This window comes from Anguilla rostrata, chromosome 1 (genome assembly GCF_018555375.3).
Source record: "Anguilla rostrata isolate EN2019 chromosome 1, ASM1855537v3, whole genome shotgun sequence".
Classification (NCBI taxonomy): domain Eukaryota; kingdom Metazoa; phylum Chordata; class Actinopteri; order Anguilliformes; family Anguillidae; genus Anguilla; species Anguilla rostrata.
This window is the reverse complement of record NC_057933.1, coordinates 14,240,151-14,259,947: the sequence shown is the minus strand read 5'-3', so window position 1 is coordinate 14,259,947 and position 19,797 is coordinate 14,240,151. Positions and strand designations below refer to the sequence as shown.

General features: G+C 48.6%; 1 protein-coding gene across 8 annotated transcripts in view; it reads left to right on the top strand.

Annotated features, from left to right (window-relative positions):
* The window catches only part of ppp1r13ba (protein phosphatase 1, regulatory subunit 13Ba), a 65,622-nt gene that overhangs the window by 38,994 nt on the left and 6,831 nt on the right, over positions 1 to 19,797 (top strand). For 4 of the 8 annotated variants that reach the window (XM_064323647.1, XM_064323637.1, XM_064323639.1 and 1 more), the window contains exons 5-10: positions 9,092 to 9,193; positions 11,908 to 12,082; positions 14,243 to 14,439; positions 14,832 to 14,996; positions 16,100 to 16,292; positions 17,032 to 17,172. In XM_064323647.1, the coding sequence (XP_064179717.1) occupies positions 9,092 to 9,193; positions 11,908 to 12,082; positions 14,243 to 14,439; positions 14,832 to 14,996; positions 16,100 to 16,292; positions 17,032 to 17,172 (973 nt within the window). Of the gene's footprint in view, positions 1 to 4,339; positions 5,039 to 9,091; positions 9,194 to 9,631; positions 9,844 to 11,907; positions 12,083 to 14,242; positions 14,440 to 14,831; positions 14,997 to 16,099; positions 16,293 to 17,031; positions 17,173 to 19,797 lie in introns of those variants that run through there. The other 4 variants (XM_064323641.1, XM_064323627.1, XM_064323655.1 and 1 more) reach the window with 4 other exon arrangements.

The following is a 19,797-nucleotide window of genomic DNA, read 5'->3' as shown; positions in this document are numbered from 1 at the left end:
TTTTTTATTCCTTCCGCTCAGTGCACATTCCTCCCTCAGCCCTGCCTCCCTCCCTCTCTCCTTCTCTCCCTCCCTCCATCCCGCCACGCGAAGGAGAAAACTGCACAGCGACAGCGGTGCGAGGCGGGCTCCATCCGTCTGGATGTCTGGCGCATGACGTGAGAGCTCAGGGTCAGGCCGTTTGGGAAGTTCTGTTAGCGAGTTTGCAGATTAACCAGGCGGAGATAAAAAGGGGGGTCAGGCAGGGGATCCCCCCTTTCGCATCTGTGATTTTCCAACACCCTCGTGCCCCCGGTGACCTGGTCGCCGCGGCATTTCGGGCAGGTGTCCGCCCTCCGCTCTGCCGCACACCTGTCGGCGCGGGGCTAGCTTTGGGAGAGATGGAAAGAGCGGCGACCCGGGGGGCATACCGCGGCCACGCCCGCCTGTCTGGACCGGATTAACTCTGCAACCGAATAACGCTGTGAGAACAATTACAGACATCCCCCTCCCCAGGCATGCTTTACTGTACAAGGCCATTCCATGCGTGCGTTTATAGAGCCGGGGAACTTTCAGATTCCTATCGTGACGCGTAGGCCGCAGCATGCGGTGGCGGCGTTCACAGTCTAATTCTGACTCCTGCCACATTACGGGGTGTCTCGTAATCACGCCCGCGATGATCACAGAGGCCCGCTTCACATTTCCCCGGTCTGGCTGCTCTGAGATTAGCGCGTTGCTGCCCCGTTCTGTACCGTGCACTCCACGCCCGGCGCCGTTCAATGCTAACGCCGCGCCTCGCGCCTCGTCTCTCCGGGTGACGCATCGCGTCTCCGCCCCGCGGGCTGACGGAAGCTCCTCGGCCGCTCCGCGAGCGCTCTCTTGTTCCTGTCCTCCTTTATTGCGCTCTGAGGGGGGGGTTTTGTAAAACCAGGGCAGGCGCTGCAGAGGAGATGCACTCCAGATCGCCGAGCTGAGTTTCCAGGTCACTGTTGGGCCTCTGCTTCCCGGAGCCGGTTATCGACAGCGCTAATGAAAGCCCGTCAGAGATTCAGCGCACATGGCCTGCGGACTTCCTGCAGCGATGTCGGGCACACTTAACATAGTTAGGGCTCTCTGTTTTCTTTTTCTTTTTTCTTTTTTACAAGCCCATATGCATTTGTCTGCCCATGTGGTCCGGAGGATGATTTACTGTGTAAACACGCGTGTGACTGCGCCCACATGCGCAGCCGTAGGTGTGTGCGATGCAGCGGGTCGTCGTCAGGCACGCGGCCCACTGTTTGCACAAGTGCGCCTGTTTAAAGGAACAACAGGGCGGGGCGCGAGAGCAGAGAGATGGTCTCCATTCCCGAACTCGGTCATGCGAGAGGCCAAACGAGCTGTATTGATGGAAAGGGTCTGCCTAAAAGGGAGAGTATTCTCCCAGGCTCGGGTCAGGGTTATCTGGTTAATCCAATTGCCTTCGTCGGCGGCGCAGCCGTGACTACCGGCGGCACGCTATGCCCCAGCCCGCTGCCCCCGCTCCACGGAGCCCAGCGCAGCCGTCGCTAGAGACCGTTAGCCTGTTAGCGCGGCGGTACTGCGGTGGAAACCAGCGCGACGCAGCCCTGTTATCCCGCCATTGATCGCGAGCCGGAGCCTGAACGAGCCGTCCCGATTGAGGAACGGAGCGCCATTGGCCCCGCGCCATTTTCACCCGCGCGTCAGGAAACGCCGCCGGAGTCCGCTCGCCCGGCCGCCACGGCGGCGGCGCCGCGCGCGCATCCCCGCTCTGTTTCCAGCCCGCTGTCTTCGGAGGCCCCGGGGGGGGGGGGGGCGGCAGGCTTCCTATCCTATTCACCGTAATTAGGCGCCGGCTCCCTCCGCATTGTTACCGTGTCTGTTCCGATACAGTGACTATCAGCGGGACTGAAAAGGGCGAGCCTTCCACCTGAAAGAGGAGAGAGAGAGCGCGCCGTCGCGCTGGAACGAGGGGTGTGTGGACACGCACGCACGCCCGCACCCACGCTGCTGCCAGCATTAACAAGCGCAGAAAAATGTGAATTATGCCCGTTACAGCCGACTACAAGCATGGCTGCATCCCGGTACAAAAGCATAAATCAATAACGTGTTGCCTGTGTGGCAAAATAAGCCCGGTGTCTGTGTGCTAGTCCCCTCTGTTACTCAAGTCTTTGTGCATTATTTGTTATTACCTGCACCTATGAAATGTTTAAGTATCGCTTTGAATTACATTTTTATTTACATTTAATGTCAATTACAGTTGCTTAAATCGGTGGGTTACCCCCCCTTCCCCTGTTACATTTGACATGTAAACATACTTTCTTTGAAGATCCTTTAGCAGCTGTCATGCTACCAATTCATTCTTAAAAGTAACAAAGTCATTATGTGGGACCCACATCCCTGGGAGTATTCTTGCTTTAGCTTTCTTTTAGATTTAAACTAGGGTACTTAATTTATGTTTGTTTATGATCATTACATTAATGTGCTCTTCTGTTGTAATCTTTAGTATTAAGTCATCTGCGTGGTTGCATAATTACAGGTTAGGGAACATTTCTCCAGTTTTGTGTTTTGACTCTATTATAGCTCGTGTCATGTTAAATACCTCATGGAAAGTGTGCATTTTGGAACACTATATGATACTCTTATTGTAAATGTAGGTACCACTATGCAGATTATTAACTGCTTGATTGGTTTGTTTTAAAATGTTACCGTTACAGTGATATATATATATATATATATATAATTGTACATCACACATGGCAGAACTGAGTGGCAGTTGGTTGAATCCCATCATGAGTTGTAATTTTCCCCCAGGTCCCGAGCAGTCCTGGAGGTACTTAGCGAGCACTGTGAGTGCTAAATAGCTAGGTCGTCGATGACTAATGTTGGTGGGAGAATCTTTAATGGCAGCCATAACACAAAACACAGAGGAAACCCTTACTCAGCAACGATAGGGTGATGATTGACTTTGGTAATGAGCGGGCGTAAAAACCCCTTTCATGGAGACGGAATGCTGATTTCTAAAACAAACTGAATATCGGAGGAATGGAAGTGGGCCTGTTGCAGTCTGTCAGGGCTGCTTCGCTACACTGTCGGGATAATTGGTAGAATTGGGTTTAGTGCAACACTGGTTTAACGTCTTTCCACTATACCAGCTAGGGGACTTCGTGCTGACTCATTATGCACGAAGCTCGCTTTTTAACTACTCGCTCCTCCCCGTTGAGCACGAATCCTTTCATTTTTAATTGCAAGTCGTTTTTTATTGATGTTGTTCATCGCCACTCCTTACTTGTTGACAGCAGATTTGAATGTTGTTGGAAACAAATACTGGCCTGCATTTCCCCTGTTGATTTTATGGCTTATTAATTTCCAGTTGTCTTACTTTTTGAATAACTAGGCCTAATATTGTTTCTAATGTGGGGCGAAGCGTTTGGACTTCCACTTAAGCAATCAAACAAGCAAGCGTAATGTGTGCATGTCCGTAAATCGTTTGTTTGGCGTTTGGAGTCTGTTTACGGTCTCTTTATTAGTGCGGACTACGTTTTTAAATGGAAGTTAAATCGGATAACATCCCTGGGGCTATTTTTTTAATCTTTTTTTTTCGTTATGTGCTCATAGTAGATGAAGGCGTGCACATGCGCAATCACTTTGCGCCTTCACGCTTGACGCGAGGCTCTTCTTTTTAACCATACCCTTCAGGGCAACACCTAAACAATCAAAAAAGGGTATGGGTTAATCAACGAGAAATGTGCTATGTGTATATTTGTAGACACTCAAATAAAAATGAAATAATGTGGAAAGTTGTTAAAAATCAGTATACCAAAGTAGATACGAATTTACGGTTGTTTAACGAAAGTCCCTTTTATGAACATGTCCACTACAAAGTGGGCATGAAGCTCATTGTAACGTGTTGAGTTGTGAACCGGGTCAGTAATCTAGTGGTGATTGCAAAGGAGTCATAACCGTAGTATCGCCGATGTTATCAGCTCCCGAATTGGGTGGGTTCTGCTGGGGTTCCAGATTTTTACAGTGTAACTTTGGGCTGGGAGGTTTTTCTTGGCACGTGAAAGGAATTCGCCGAAGGGCAAACTGGAGAAAGGGAGTTTTGGGAGATTTTCGAAAATTATTAGTTTAGAATTAGATTGTCTGTATGTGGGGGTTGCATTTGCTGATGGGCAGAGCTGAGATTGTGAAGCCTCCTTATAAAAACAAACATGTCTCACATCTGGAGAGCATTAGCTGTACCTGTCCGAGAGACAGCTGTGGCGCAGAGCAGACAGCCTGTCAAGAGAGTACGCACAGTTTGGGGGGGGTGGGCGTGCTGCAGTCGAGCTAAAACAGCGGAGCGTAGCCTACAGCGGCCAGAGAGAGAGAGAGAGGAACGAGTGGAAGAAGTGCTTGCACGTCAAAAATATACAAAATCGTACTGGGGAAAAAACTTCAGCATTATCCAAGTCAGACCCACGCATTATGGAATTACAGCCTAATGACTGCGTTTGTAATATGCCGACGATTGTGTGCGGGTTTGAGTTATTGCTGATTTTCGTTGAAACGATGCCGAATTCTTCGAAGTAGGAACATTCTATTCTGTAAACATTGTCCGATGAAAATGAAAAGTACAATGCATCACGCTGATTGGAACCGACATCTGGCTTGATCCAACCCTGATTAGATATCTGACTGCCGGCAAAATCCGCTTGCCTTTTCTGTTCACTGATTACTGATGAGTGCGGTGGGGCGGCTTTATCTATTGATACTGAACACGGACAGTTAGAATAACAAACTGCGTCCAGTTGAAACGAACTACGCAGCTGAGCAAGCTCACTCACCGCGTCTGCGGGGCTAGTGCGAAAGTTCTGATGACGACTCATTCATTCAGCTAGCTCTGCGCACTGTTTTTGCTCGTATAATGAAAATACCATTGGTTTCTGCATAAAAGGAATGGTAAATTGTCAACAAAATGGAGTGGAAGCATGTAGAGGCTGTACAGGAATTTACGGCTGAAGGACAATGCAGCAAAATTAAGGTGCGATCTTGCAGAATAACATGGGACTCTCATCAGGTAATAGCAGCTGGTTTTAACGAAACTGTTGTATTTTCCCCTGGTGTTGCAGTCCTGTTGTATGCGTATTATGTACGACTGAGTGGGCACTCTGCCTGAAAGGAAAGTTTCACAGCCTGATTTGGATCCTGTTATATAATTGAATGTTTGTGTGATTGTTGTTAGCACGAGTGTATGTACTACTGAGTGTTAATAATGGTCACAGTTAAGTGTTTTATTAAAGTAAATCTCTCTCTCTCTCTCTCTCTCTCTCTCTCTCTCTCTCTCTCCATCTGAAGAAAATACTGTCCTGTTTGATATTTTGAAAGAAAAATAATTTTATTTAAAAGTCCACAGTTGCTTATGTTTGTATTATGTTTGCACATGATAGTTAAATATGTTTTACCTTTCGGAAACGTGAATGTTTATCCATAAAACAAACAGTGGGGTCTGGGTTTGTTTGTCATGTAACATGACAGGAACAATGTTGGGAGAGCCAGCCAGATTGGAGTAGTATATTTATTATGCTCGTGTTTTTGGGATTTAACTTCAACTATATATTTGAGGCTGTGATCACATGTGGATCAGGTGCAGTTCTGAGGGATGCCAGTACAGTATGCAGTATTGGCATGGCTTTAAACTCTGATTTCATGTTGATACCATTAATCAAATCTGGCTTCTGTTGTTTGTGAATTTCATTGCGGTTTACCCTATTTACCCAATGTAGGGCACTTGTCACAGGTACTAATCTAGGTCTGCGGCTCAGTTGTGCAGACAACAGGTGCGGTCACCTCAGTATTCTGTGATTCATTTTTACAGTTATTATTCAACTTAATTTATTCTACAGCGTTCAGTTTTGAGCATATTCAGGAAGTGCGATGATTCAAAGGAAAGAATGCAGTGTTGTGCTCTGCTGGTCCTGTTTCTGAATCAGACACACACCCTCTAGCTGTCCCACTGAACTACCACAGACCACATCCAGTTTTGTGAAATGGAATTATCGGTAAAAATAGTTGCGTGCGTTACATCCTGACCCTTTGATTTAATACACAGGTTTCATGCCCGTTGTGATGGCCCATTTGGACTCAAGTTAAAGAATGTTTTTCTTTTGTCTCCGAGCTCCGCCCATTCTCAAAACCTCCCAGCCAATCATGGAGGAAATCCAGGATATTATTATGGTTCTTTAATCCATCCTGAACAATGATGTCTGTTTTCTTGGTCATGTGTGCAAAGAGGATTTTGAGAGAGGGAATAACTCATTTGTTTTTCTGTAAATAAAAATTGAAAATCGGAAACTCGGGTGGGGGAGACCTGCGCTATGTGTGTCATTAGAAGAGCTATAAATAAATTTAGCCCCTAGCAGCAAGTGACCTAATGCTTTGCTGCTCTCCACTGCAAAATGTGTTCGCACAGATAGCGCACGTGTTTGTGATGCTCTGAGAGAGAAATGAGAGATGCATCAGCAATAACAGTCTGGGGCAGTAGGCATTAAATGTCAGTACACACAACAATCACATCCATTTTGTTTCTTTTGAGAAGTTCAGTTTGCATAACAGGGCCAGTGTGGCTCTTTGAAATAATATAAATTAGACTGTGTATTATAGGGTAGTGCACATATAATGGATCATTTCTTTTATACTCAGCATCCCCTTACCTCCACGCCCCATCTTGGTGTGCAATTCTGGTTTGACATTAAGCCATTGAATAGTTGGTTCTCTGCTTGGTTTTGAACACACTTGGTGCAGTTTGGGTTGAGTGGAGGCTGAAAAAGTTTTCGAGATGCAACATTTCCATTGTGCTGAAGTCTTCCTGTGAATCATGGACCACAGGTCCTGGGTAAACATATGTTGCTCTCTAAGACACACCAGTTGCTAGGTGATGTCATGAGACTGCTGTGCTCCTCCCAGTCACACAGTGGGCTTTTTTCTGCCCGTGTTGTGACTGGAGTGGAGGCTGCTCGCTGTGGGAGAACATGCTGTTGTGCACACTCGCCCACATGCAGCATCGGGTTCCTCCTCCTCTTGCCTAACCTCCAGGAACAGCCCCGTTTCCTGTTGGCTCCCATTGTGCCAGGGCCTTCCTGTTTTCCCTAGCGCCCAGATGGCTGTCGCTTACAGCGAAGCGAGCCGCTGAGCACGCTATCAGAGGGCCTTGGGAAGTTTGTTTCTCCACTCATTAGCACCGGCTGAGTGAAAAGGAAGCTCTGGTGAGAGTGTGATTTGAGCACGCACAGTTTCCTTGGTCCTCAGTACTGGAAAGCTTGTCTCACCAAACAAGAGTTATTTCCTGTTAGGTTCAGGCTTTGTGTGTGTGTGTGTGTGTGTGTGTGTGTGCATGCATGCGTGTGTGTGTGTGTGTGTGTATGTGATACATAACACATAGCCTAATGTTGTTTATCGAAGTTGTAGGTCCCTGGGCTTGGCTGTTTGTAGGAAAGTAGGCAAAAAATGCTATGGGTAATAGCACGTTAGCATGTTATGTATTGTACACTGTGCACCGTTAGCGTGTTATGTGTTGTACACTGTACAACGTTAGCATGTTATGCATTGTACACCGTAGACCGTTAGCTTGTTAAGTATTGTAAGTACACCCTTAGCATATTATGTATTGTAACTGTACGCCGTTAGCGTGCTATGTATTGTAACTGTTGGTGTGCTGGGGCGCTGTAGTGCATGAGAATGTTGCGAGAGGGGCATGCGGCCCTGCAGGAGTGTGTAAAAAGCGCAGCTGTGCGCCTCCGAGGCTGCAGCCCGCAGGTCTGCACAATGGCAGGATGCAGCGGAGCAGATGCCTTCCTGTTCAGGCACTCGAGGCATTTCCACCGCCGTGCCCATGTGACCGCTCAGGAGGGGAGGCCCCGTGTTGTCTTTGTTTTTGTCTCTTCCACTGCGTCCTCCATGTTGTGTCAGTGGCCAGCCTGCGGACAGCACGCAGCTCGCTTTGCGCTCGGGCTGTCAGACCCTTCTCCTTTCTGTTTGTTTTTTTTCTCCTTTCACCCCATCACTCTCCTCACACTCTCTCTGTCTGTCTAAATGTGTTTTCCTCCACTTCATCCCTGAATCCATTTCTCTTTCTCCATCCCCTCCCCCATCCTACCCTCCCTCAGAGGCTGTTTTCTGTCAGTGTCATCCAAGCAACAGGACAGCTAATTCAATTTCCCAGTCCGGTTTAAAAATATATGTACTGTATACTTTTAGAATAATATGTATGTATGTTTCGTCATCAGGAAAAGCCTATAGAAAACCGCATGCTTATATGTCCCGCTTTGGTAATGCTATAATATAATAGTTTGGCTGCTTTTGGCAGGTCTTTTGGCCACGCCCCGTTGATGGGCCTCACTGAGGCCACAGTTATCAGCGGTAATGAGAAGCTGAAGCCCTCTCTACTTGCTGTTTCTGTAGGCCTTTTAACTCTGTCTGGAGCAATTAGCGCATTTACTGCTATGTATACACTCACAGAGGGTTCTGTGCAGGGCCATGCTAACTGCATCTCCACAGATGTGCTTTTAGTGTGGCTGTTCAGGTGGAGTTCATCCACAGCTGTAGCTGGTGTAGTTTTATGAGCTCTCCCTCCTGCTCTTTCACCTGGATCTCTGGCTCTTTCTGGCTCCGGCCTTCCCCGTGCAGGGTTGTTTTTTTTTGTTGTTTTTTTTTGTTTTGTTTTGTTTAGTTGCGTAAACGGAAGTGCCCTCTGGCCGAGTCTCGACACGAGCGCATCCGTCTGGCGCGGCTGTGGGCCGCTGCAGGCTAACGTCAGGCTAACGTCGGGCTTACGCGTGCGTTCAAAACTCCTCGGCGAAGAGACAGCGCCATAACTCAGCAGCCCGGGGGTCTGTCTATCTGCCGAGAGAGTGGGAGGTTGATACAGACCTCTGATAGACAGAGGTTGGGACCGTTAACATGTATTGGGCTGGGGCAGGGTGCACCTCCTGCTCTTGCTGTCTGGTCACTGTGTAAGACTGAATGTGAGCTGACAGACAGGACTAACCTGGTCCCCTCTTTCCCCGTGTGTGTGTGTACGTGTGTGTGTGTGTGTTTGTGTTTGTCTGTGTGTTTGTGTGTGTGTATCTCGCAGGTGGGGAATCCCCGTGTGGAGCTGACCCTGTCGGAGCTCCAGGAGATGGCCACGCGACAGCAGCAGCAGATAGAGTCCCAGCAGCAGATGCTCGTCGCCAAGGTAGGCATCTCAGCCCCACCCACCACCGCCGCCACCCAGCCACTCTCAGACACTCACACAAGTGTGCACGTTACCGCTGACAACAGTGAGCACAGCTTATGTAACCTGTGTACTGGGACTTTCCACTTAAACCAGTGAGCTGTTTGCACTGGTAGTTCTGCGTTGCTGCGTATAGGAATTACAGCCCTTGGGGATCTTTGTTGGGTTGACTGATATGGTCAGTGGTGCAGAGGTCAGTGACTTAGTATTCCCTTCTGGGAAAACTGAGCTGAGCTTACACAACAGCAGGAAGGGACTCACTGGCCACAGGAAGTGAGATCAGGGGGAAGCTGCAGCTGGTGCGGATGTGGGCGGACAGGAAGTTACCCGAGGAGAAGGGGGCGGGACAGTACTCTTCCACACCCAGCCAGTTATTTCCTAAGAAAAAGCATTGTATGTGCTAGTGCTCCGCATTTACGCACGCGGAATCAATCAGGGAATAAAGTGAACGGAACTCAAGCCAGTGATTTTCGAAAACTCGCATTTTCTAGCATTTTCCACCTGTGGCTTTTTGAACACTCGGGTTTCCAAAAAAATCAGGGAGCATCAAGTGGATTAAGGTCCTGGCTTGGATTTTGTTAGCAGTTTGAGCCAAGTTTCACTGGCAGAAGGTAATTTCATCTCTTTTACTGTGAATGGATGACGTGTACAGTCCTTATTTTTGGAGTAGAACCGCCATTACCCTTGTATGTATTCTATATAGTGGGTTATGTTGTCTATGAAACTGTTTTTAGTGTAACGATAGCGAAGCAGAAGGAATGTGTTAGAAGTCAATACTTCTGTGGCTATTTATAAAAAAGGCTTGTTGAATACAAAAAGTCAGTGTATTCTTGTTCCTTTGCCAAGTAAAGAATTAAAGGATCTACTGTCACACCACTGACATTACAGCAGACCTCTGAATTCTCCCGTCTAGAAGCAGCTCTTGTGGAGGTCCTGTGTGTGTGCTGGCTGGATGTGCGTGCGTCTGTGTGTGTGTGTGTGTTTGTGTGTGTGTGAGTCTGTGTGTGTGTGTGCGTGTGTGTGTGTATGTGTGAGAGTCTCTGTGTGTGTGTGTGTGTGTGTGAGAGTCTGTGTGTGTGTGCGTGTGTGCGTGTGTCTTTGTGTGTGCATGTGTGTGTCTGTCTGTGTGTGTGCGTGTGTATGTGTGTGTGTGTGAGAGTGTGTGTGTGTGTGTGTGTGTGTGTGTGTGTGAGAGAGTGTGTTTGTGTGTGTGTGTGTGTGGGTGTGCGTGTGTTGTGTGTGGTGTGCGTGTGTGTGTGTCTGTGTGTGTGTGTGTGTTGTTGTGTGCGGTGTGTGTGGCGTGCTGTGTGTGCTGTGTGGTGCTTGTGTGTGTGTGTGTGTGTGTGTGTGAGTCTGTGTGTGTGCGTGGTGTGTGTGTTTGCGTCGTGTGTCGTGTGTTGCCTGCCCCAGCCTCAGTGTGGAGCTCTACTTTTGTTCTGTCTCATTAAACACGGATTCTGCCGAGTCAACACCCCGGGGCCCGTGCTCTCATATGGCCAGGGCTTTGTGTTTGCTCATTCTAGACCAGACGTTCACCTCCAAACCTTTCAATCAGCAGATGCCATATCATTCTCTCAGCCTGTAGGTATGTGTATGCTCGTGTGGCGTTTTACTGAGCCAGTAATCTTCCCGCAGTAGACTTGCAGTTTAAATGAAGGTCATCCTCATTGTAAACCTTGCTCCAGGCTGTGTGCTTTTCAGCACTGGACATTATCATCTGTTAGTATTGAAGAGTCTGAGTATTTTGTTCCAGTAGAGTTTCCATAGCTGTGATAATGCAGGGCAAGATAGTCTGCCCTTCTCTCCTACTTTTTGCTCCATTCAGACATGTTGGAAGAGAGCGTAACAGATAGAGTTAGAGTATCATAGAGTGCCGTGGTGGGGATTGAACCTCCGCCCGCAAGATGGGGAGGGGGGGGCGTTATAGAAACTGCGCCACACATTTGAAATGGAAATCACTTTTTTTTTTGGTTAAAATCTGCCCTTGAATTTCTGAAAAGTGTTAAAGACTGAAATCCTGTAAACAGGCGACAGCTGCGTGTGGGAAAAAAGTCGAACACAAACATCGGTCCACGGATGTGGAATTTGAGCCGGATGGCATCCGAAGATATGACCACACAGAGCGGCTTTCACACGTTATGTGCAAAACGCTCGGTCCGCCAGGAAGTGTTGTTTTCAGAATGTTATTATTCAGACGGAAAGGGGAGGCTATATGTGGGTAGCTCTCTCTCTCTCTCTCTGACCCAGGGTGATTCTATGTGAAACACACACACGCTAGCCTGGCTTAGAGAGGAGGTCTGAATCACAGCAGCCTGAGCTGTGGATCTTCACTCTTTAGACTGACTGCTGAGCACTTCAGTACAGCACTACACGCGTGTCTGTCGACTGGCCCGTTTGGTCGGGTGTGTTCATACGTGCGCATGTGAGCAAAACCATTACGCCCTGACTGCTTTGTGTCTGTCTCGGGGGTTACTTAGGCCGAATCACCGCGCTCAGACGTCTGCGTACGCGCGCGGGCGCGTCGGTGTTGAGTCACTGAGCGCGTTCGACATAGCGGAGCGCGTCTCGGGTTCAGGGGAGGTGAGCGCGGAGCCAAAGGGGTGAGCCTCTGCCGGTCTTTGTGTGTAAATGTCAGCGGCGCGGTTCTGAACCCCCCCCCCTCGTTCCCCCCCCAGGAGCAGCGGCTGCGCTATCTGAAGCAGCAGGAGAGGAGGCAGCAGCAGGCCGTCTCCGAGACCGAGAAGCTGCAGAGGCTCAAAGAGCGCGTGGACAACCAGGAGGCCAAGCTGAAGAAGATCCGCGCCATGAGGGGGCAGGTGGACTACAGCAAGGTCATCAATGGCAACCTGTGTACGTAGGACCGCCCTCGCACACTTCAACATGCGCAGTGCTGGGTGGAGGTGGGCGGAGCTACAGCAGCTGTCAGTCACTCATTTGAATGACTCCTGAATGTGCTGTGGTGAGCAGAACCTTTCGAATTGTTTGGATTGACAGCCTATTGTAGCTCCACCCAGGGCTGCTGGGTGAAATTCCTGGGCCCAGAACAAAATGATGTTATTATATTATTCATGGACAATAATAATTTTTCCACAAATCCACAGACCATTGGACCCCCCCCCCCCCACAAAGGGCCTGGGACAACGTGCCGGTTGTCCCCCCTGACAGCGACCCTGGCTCCACTCGTTATGGAGTTCATGAACCTTCACCCTCCCATCGCTAGATATATGCACAGTGCACCAGAAACATCCACACAAGGGCCTCACATTTACTTATTAGGCTGGTTGCAAACGCTGTTTTCCAGACCCACTTCAGCAGCTTGCATTCTTTGTGCATGCAGACCATTTATACAGCTGGATATTTACTGAAGCATTTCAGGTTAAGTATCTTGCCTCAAGGGCACAATGGCAGTACCTCACCTGGGAATTGAACTTGTGACCTTGCAGCTGACAGCAGATTTCCCTAACAGTCTCCTCCAATGGGCAATTGGGGAAACATGAGGGGAGTGTTTTGATCCAGCGTCTTGGGTTGTTTTCGGACAGGCAACACAAGATCATCAGATCTGAAGACAATGTCTCCTCTCTCTTGGGCCCAGTCATTTGGTTGCTCACGGGTTTGTGGTTTTTTGATCTTGTGACTCAGTTAAAGGGTCCTGGGGGATTGGTCAGGGAATTAGGCTGTTTTCTGACACCCTTAAAGCAGTCCTTTTGTCTGTTGAGTGATTGGCTGGGGGGTCATGCTGGTCACACACGTTGGTGTAATCCTCTGTGCTACCTTCACACAGTCAGTGTGTGCAGTGGATTACCTCGGACTCATTAAAAATCTGATTAGCACACAGATGAATTATTCAAAACCATTCTCGTATTTGCAAAATCAATATATTCTAATATACCCATAACACAAACATACAAGCCTGCACAGAATTGCATTTGTAAAGGCTAGACATTTTAATCAAATGTACTTAAATTATTGATGAAAAATACTGGCACAATATTATTTTGTCATCTTTCTAATACTTTATAATTTGGAAAAGGTGGTGTGTTAAATAAATCTTGGATAAATTCATTTTTTTCATGGACTGTTTTTCCAGGTAATGTAAGAAAAACACAATTTCTCAGGCTGCATTACCATTAAAGGCAAAAATGAATGCTACCCCATTTCAGTCCACTTGTCAAAAAGTCTCTTTGTAGCAGTGACACGTTTCATATCACACAATATGTAATATTGAAACGCCAGAAGCTTCTCTGAATTGCTTTTTCCTAGATAGATTAAGTATAATCATTGCTTTCACATTGCGCGTTGAGTATTTAAAACTGAACGTCACTTTTCTGTAATCATGATTATTCGAGTCTTTAGTGATATTTGCACTATGATCTTCGGTTGCCAGTGACGATCATGGTCACTTGTCACACCCCCCACCTCCCACCCCCCCGGTGCTGAGAGGGCACAGGGCCAGGATTAGTGCCCTGCTCCTGGTGGACATTAAGCCCGGGCTCTTATCCACATTATCCCCGCTGATGGGCCCGCGTCTCCTTTCCCCCTGGCCTGGGTGGAAGAGCTTTTAACAGCACCTGGGCAGGCCGAAATGAGGGGTTAATCTGTGTCCCTGTCCCGTCTACACAATCACAGGGCAGTCCGTCACCCCTGAACATCAGCAGAGGGTTTCAGTTAGTCTTGAGGTGCTAGAGGAGCGTATGAACGCTATGTTCATGCATTCAAAAAGTATCAACAAGTTGAAGGACTAGTTGTGGAATTATGAACTTGAAAAAAGTTTTGTACGTGTCAAACTTCATGCCCTGTTGCATGTGGTGGAGAGCGTGTTCATGCTGTTGCGCGTGGAAGGGAGCATTTTGGTGTTGGTGCTGTTGCGTGTGGAGTGGAGCGTTTTGGTGTTGCGTGTGGAGCGGAGCGTGTTGGTGCTGTTGCGTGTGGAGCGTTTTGGTGTTGCGTGTGGAGCGGTGCGAGTTGTAGCTCACAGGATTTCCCGCCTGTCCCCCCCCCTCCCCCCTGCAGCGGCGGAGATCGAGCATATCAACAGCATGTTCCAGGAGAAGCAGCAGGAGCTGCAGTCGGCCGTGCTGAAAGTAGACCAGCTCACGCAGCAGCTGGAGGACCTGCGCAGGGGCAAACTCAACGGCCTGCAGACGCTGAGCGGTCAGGTGACCGGCACGGCTGCGCTGGAGCTGCGCAAGCTCTACCAGGAGCTGCAGGTGAGCCTCGCCACCACTGCAGCACGGCGCATGCAGCACTGCAGAAAACAGCACGCTAAATTAGCATAATTACATCAGCAGTAAGATTCAGTTAAAATTCAGTTCCACAGATGCTATCTATCAAGTGATTTCTACACCACACAGTAGTGCATGCACAGCTGTGACATAGAGATGGGTGTAGACTGTATCAGGACAGGGTCTTTTATATCTGTGACCCAGCTGCCTTTACCAGGGTAAACATGTTGTGGACATTCAGACCTCATACCTGTCTGTCACCTTAAAAATGACTTATTTTGAGTGAATGCCTCTTCGCTCCTCCTAAATGATGATTCTCTGAGCATGTCTCTTCACGCTGTCTGTGCACGGGACCTGACCTCTTCTTCCCCCCTCAGATCCGTAACAAGCTGAACCAGGAGCAGAACAGCAAGCTGCAGCAGCACAAGGACCAGCTCAACAAGCGCAACATGGAGGTGACGCTGATGGACAAGCGCATCGGGGAGCTGAGGGACCGCCTCTATAAGAAAAAAGCTGAGGCACGTCAAAAAGAGAACATCCCTGTAAGGCCAGGAGCGCACAGCACACCCCCACGCACAGCCCGCCAGCCGTGTGCACCTGCACACCTCCACACACACGGAGATACAGAGGGGACCAAAACACTGAGGGACCCTACCAGGAGCTCCCTGTTTTCATTACTTATCAAGGGCTAATAACATTATGATACTGTGTTTATATGTCTTTTTCAAGGATACGTTCAAGTCCCAAAAACTTGTAGGTATTTATTGAAGGTCACAATTCGTTAGTACTTCGTGTACTTCACTCTGCTTGGCATTGATTCAGGCAGCTTATGTAACACCTCGTTTTTCATTTCACTCCAGCGCTTTCTCAACACGTCCCACATATGATCTGTTGATGTCACTTGATGATCAGGTCTGGTGACTGGTGGGAACGGCATCCTAATAAGCTTCCCTTGTTCTCAATAATGTGTTCTTGAATAAGAAGTGTAATTGGAGTATCATAATTGTAGTATCCCTTGATAAATAATGAAAACAACCAGGACTTGACAGTGTCCTCAGACTTTTGGTCCCCGCTGTATGTGTACAGGGATTTTAGCTTTCCTGTTTTCGGTGGCTTTAGTGGTGGTGGTTTGGGTGGACTCTGAGCTTGTGTAAGGTGGCCCGAGTTAAAATGGGAGCTTTGGGTGGTCTCTGTGAGCTTGCGTGAGGTGGCCCGAGTTTAAATGGGAGATGTGAGAGTCGTGGCCTGTGGTGTTGGAGAAGTTGGAGGAAGTACAGTGAAGGAGGTTTTCCGGACAGACGAGAGATCTGTGAGCTCCTCCGGGCCTCGTGTTTTTCTCAGGAGCGCTGAGTCTGTGAAGCCCTGCTCAGTGGAGCCGGGACGCTGGGCCGCCCGAATGGGAGGAAATGAGCCCCTGCGATGGCTTTTCCGGCCCCGCCCGCCCCCCCGTCCCGCGCTCTGAAAGGGACAGCTGTCCCGCCACGTCCTCCCTCTCCTGTCCCTGCTCGAGTGGGCCAGCTGACAGGATGCCGCCGCCGCCGTCTCTTTGTCCCGAAAGCGAGAGCGCGTTGAATGGGATCTTTAATCGCAGCCGAGGGAAGCGATCGTTCTGACCCGTCCCCCCTCTTTCCCCTTTCCCTCACAGCTGAACAGGATCAACGGGACCCCGTCCCCCCAGCCGGCCCCCGGGAGCTCGGGCCGCGTGGCCGCCGTGGGGCCCTACATCCAGGTGCCCGTCCCGGGCCGGCAGGACGGGGGGTACGCGGTGCCCCCCGACCCCCTCAAACCGCAGTCGCTGGGAGTGACGGCCGCCATCAACCACGCCCGCTCCAAATCAGGTGAGCCTCTAGGCTGCTAACGTCTCCTCTCCCCCCCATTCACCATCTACCTTTATATTTTTATTTTTTCTGCCACTCTATTAACTGTAGCTGCCCCCCTATAATGCCTTTTCATCAGTATACTCCAGGGCTCTGCAGGGATATATGGTGGCTGGACTTTAATTAGTATGGTAATTGCTCTTGTACATGTTAATAAGTAAAAATCCCAGCTGAGCCATTGCATTGCCCTCAAGCAGTGAGGTAATGGCCCTGGTTTATTGATATTGATCACGGTATTAGCAGGGCAGGCAGGCAGGCATATTGCCCCTCTATATTGTATTGATACCTTGTACCCATTCTACAATTGTATGTTATGCTTATCTTAATCCTTTCCCTTTAAAATGTATAACATCTGTAGATTTAAGATTTTTTTTAATGAAAGCATTTCATTGTACAGAGGAAGCTGGCTGAATCCGGCTGTATCCGTGTGCGGTGGTTCTGGCTCTTCCTTTAGGGGGAGCCAGTGAGCAGACACCACACAGTCGAACCCTGTCCCTGCCTTTTGCGCCTCCCATTCCTCTCCTACCGCCATTTTAAATCCTGTTCAATTGATCTTTTTGTTCGGAGGTTTCTCTGGCTATTTCCTCCTCTGACCTCTTATGATTTATATTCTTTTGTCTTTCCTTTCCTCTCCATGTTCTCCCTGCCCTTTATTGTTTGTCCTCCTTGTCGTCGGTCTCGTGTTCCTCCGGGTGGGCAGAGAGCGAGGGGCGTGGCGTCAGAAAGCCCCCTGGCCCGTGGAAGGTCTCAGATTTAGACATCATAGTGGATCCTCTGTTGCTGTCTCCCCCCGAGCCGAGACCGGGCCCCGGGGCGCCCTTGGGGTCCGACAGTGTGTCGTGTGAGTCTGCAGGCACAGCAGGAGGAGGGCTCTGAACCTTATCAATAGTAGTGCACGCGTGTGGGTGCTCACTGTACCCCCTCTGTAGCCCCCCACACATACAAAGGCATGGCTCCTCCCCCCAAAGCCTTTTCACACACCTGGAATCACTGGTACTATTACCACTGTTCTGCCTAAAGAGAAAAAATCACTCTTAGCAAATATGTATAGCCTGAATACAACAGACCTGAATAGAACATCAATCTTCTGTCTGAGCAACTCACTGAAAGGTACTTTAGCCATTGGGAAAAGCTTTAGCGTTCAGAAAAGAAGTCAGGCACAGGTCAGTGCTCTGTGGTTATGATCATGTTTAATTCAGCACAAAGGTTTCAGTGTAAATGGCCGTGTTTGAGAGGCTGGGCTCGGGGTAAGATGATAACTGAAAGTGTTTTGTTGTTCGGTCAGAAAGAGAAGGACAGATGAAGGTGGAACTGCAGGAAATGGATGAAGGGGAAGTGTTTACAGTTCTGAACTGATTTGGAGGTCAGAAAGCTGAAGCCGAAGTTTGGAGCTGGGGAGGGGGGGGGGCGGGTTGGGGGCAGGTGGACTATGAAATCCCCACCTCTCAGAGGTGTTCTGAAGAAGCGTATCTGTATGGAGAGAACAGATAAGCACTCAGAAATGTGTGTGATTTCAGCTGGGAATGCCGTCCTCTGGAAATGGCAGTGATTTTAGGTGTGCGATAAAGGTACTGGGCAGGAGACAACTATGCGAGCAGTGTCCTGTTCCTAAAGAGAGTGTGTGTGTGTGTGTGTGTGTGTGTGTGCATATGTGTGTGTGCATGTGTGTGTGTGTGTACTGTATGCATGCGTGTGTGCTTGTATGCGTGTGTGTGTGCTTGCATGTGTGCTTGTGTATGTGTGTGTGTGTGTGTCTGTATGTACTGTATGCATGCATGTGTGCTTGTATGTGTGTGTGTGCTTGTGTGTGTGTTTGTGTGCATGTGTGTGTGTGTGTGTGTGTTTGTGTACGTGTGTGTGCTTGTGTGCGTGTGTGTGTGCTTGTGTATGTGTGTGTGTGTGTGTGTGTGTGTGTTTGTGTACGTGTGCGTTCCTGTGTGTGTTTGCTTGCTCATGTCATACAGTGCTCTCCTCTACACTGATAAGGTTCACTGTACTCTCAGCCTCTGAATCTCTGATCTCAGCATCAGTCAAATTTACCTCAGTAAATTTGATTTAGATTCAACTGACATTTCATGTAATGTAGCTCAGTTCAACATGCATTTTCATTAACACATAGCAGTGTTACAGTAGTAGACTGTTATAGCAGTAGAGGATTCATCTTCATTTTAGCTTCAGTGTGAAGAAAGGTTCCTATGGAAGCAGTGATTGCTGGTATAGTTAATTAGGTTTCCTGTATAACAGAACAATCAGCAGTCATATGGGATGACACTCTTTTATTTCTTTATTAAGGTGATGCTCCAATAATCAGTGTTTTGGTTACTTTAAAGTAATATAGACTTGTGATTGTAATAATACACATTACAATTAGAATAATTCTAGAAATATATATTTTATTGCATAATATTTAGAAGAATTATGCCTTTTTTGTCTGAATTGCCTTTGTAATGTGACTATTGGAGTGGTACAGCCTAAGGCGTGTTTCCATAATACACCTCTAATCATCTGGAAACAATCTCTAAAAAATGCATAACTATTGTATGCACATTTCATGCAACTGCGTAATCTCAGCTAATCTAGTACATTGACTACGTTGGGATTGGACATATTTTGAATGGTAATGGGGGCCCAGCGATTCTGCTTCTGCATTTCTGGTGATTCATCCTAATTAATGCTGCTGCGTTTCCTGGCATTTGAGACGAGAAAATTGTGTGTTCTTGCCAAGCAAATGGCTGCTAAAGGGAGGCCTTTTAGCTCATGTGAAAAATCCAATTAAGGAACTTTACAGTGAGCGGGGAGTAGAGAAATCCCCCTCCCCCCAGGCTGCTGTATTTTGGGCCAGTGCTCTGCTGTTGGTGCTGTGTTTTGCCTTCCTTCCTCCGATTGTTTGTAGCCCCCTCAGCGCCTCTCGTCCTGCTCCGCACCGCCTCGTCTCGCGAGTGGGCCCTGGCTCCTTCACAGGGGGTGGGGGTGTATACTGGTGTAGAAACGGGACAATGGGCCCTCTCTGCCATTACGCCTCCGCCGCGGTTGTCGCTTATCGCTCAGCGCGGTTAACGCCGCTAACGTACGTCCTGGTGTCGTGAAATTGGCCTGTCGCTGCAGAAGAGCTAGCGTCTCTCACTGCAGAAGAGCTAGCGTCTCTCACTGCAGAAGAGCTAGCGTCTCTCACTGCAGAAGAGCTAGCATCTCTCACTGCAGAAGAGCTAGCGTCTCTCACTGCAGAAGAGCTAGCATCTTTCGCTGCAGAACAGCTAGCGTCTCTCACTGCAAAAGAACTAGCATCACTGCAGAAGAGCTGGCATCTCTCACTGCATTTTCTGCTCCGCTGTATGGCCTGTCAGCCGCTGTCAGAACAAAAAGCTTCACAGCTTTGTAGCGCAAGCCCGTTTTCCACAGCTAGCTCATCCCGCACACACGCGTGGCACACTGCCTCCATTTTGTCATTTTTCTCTGCAGACAGGGG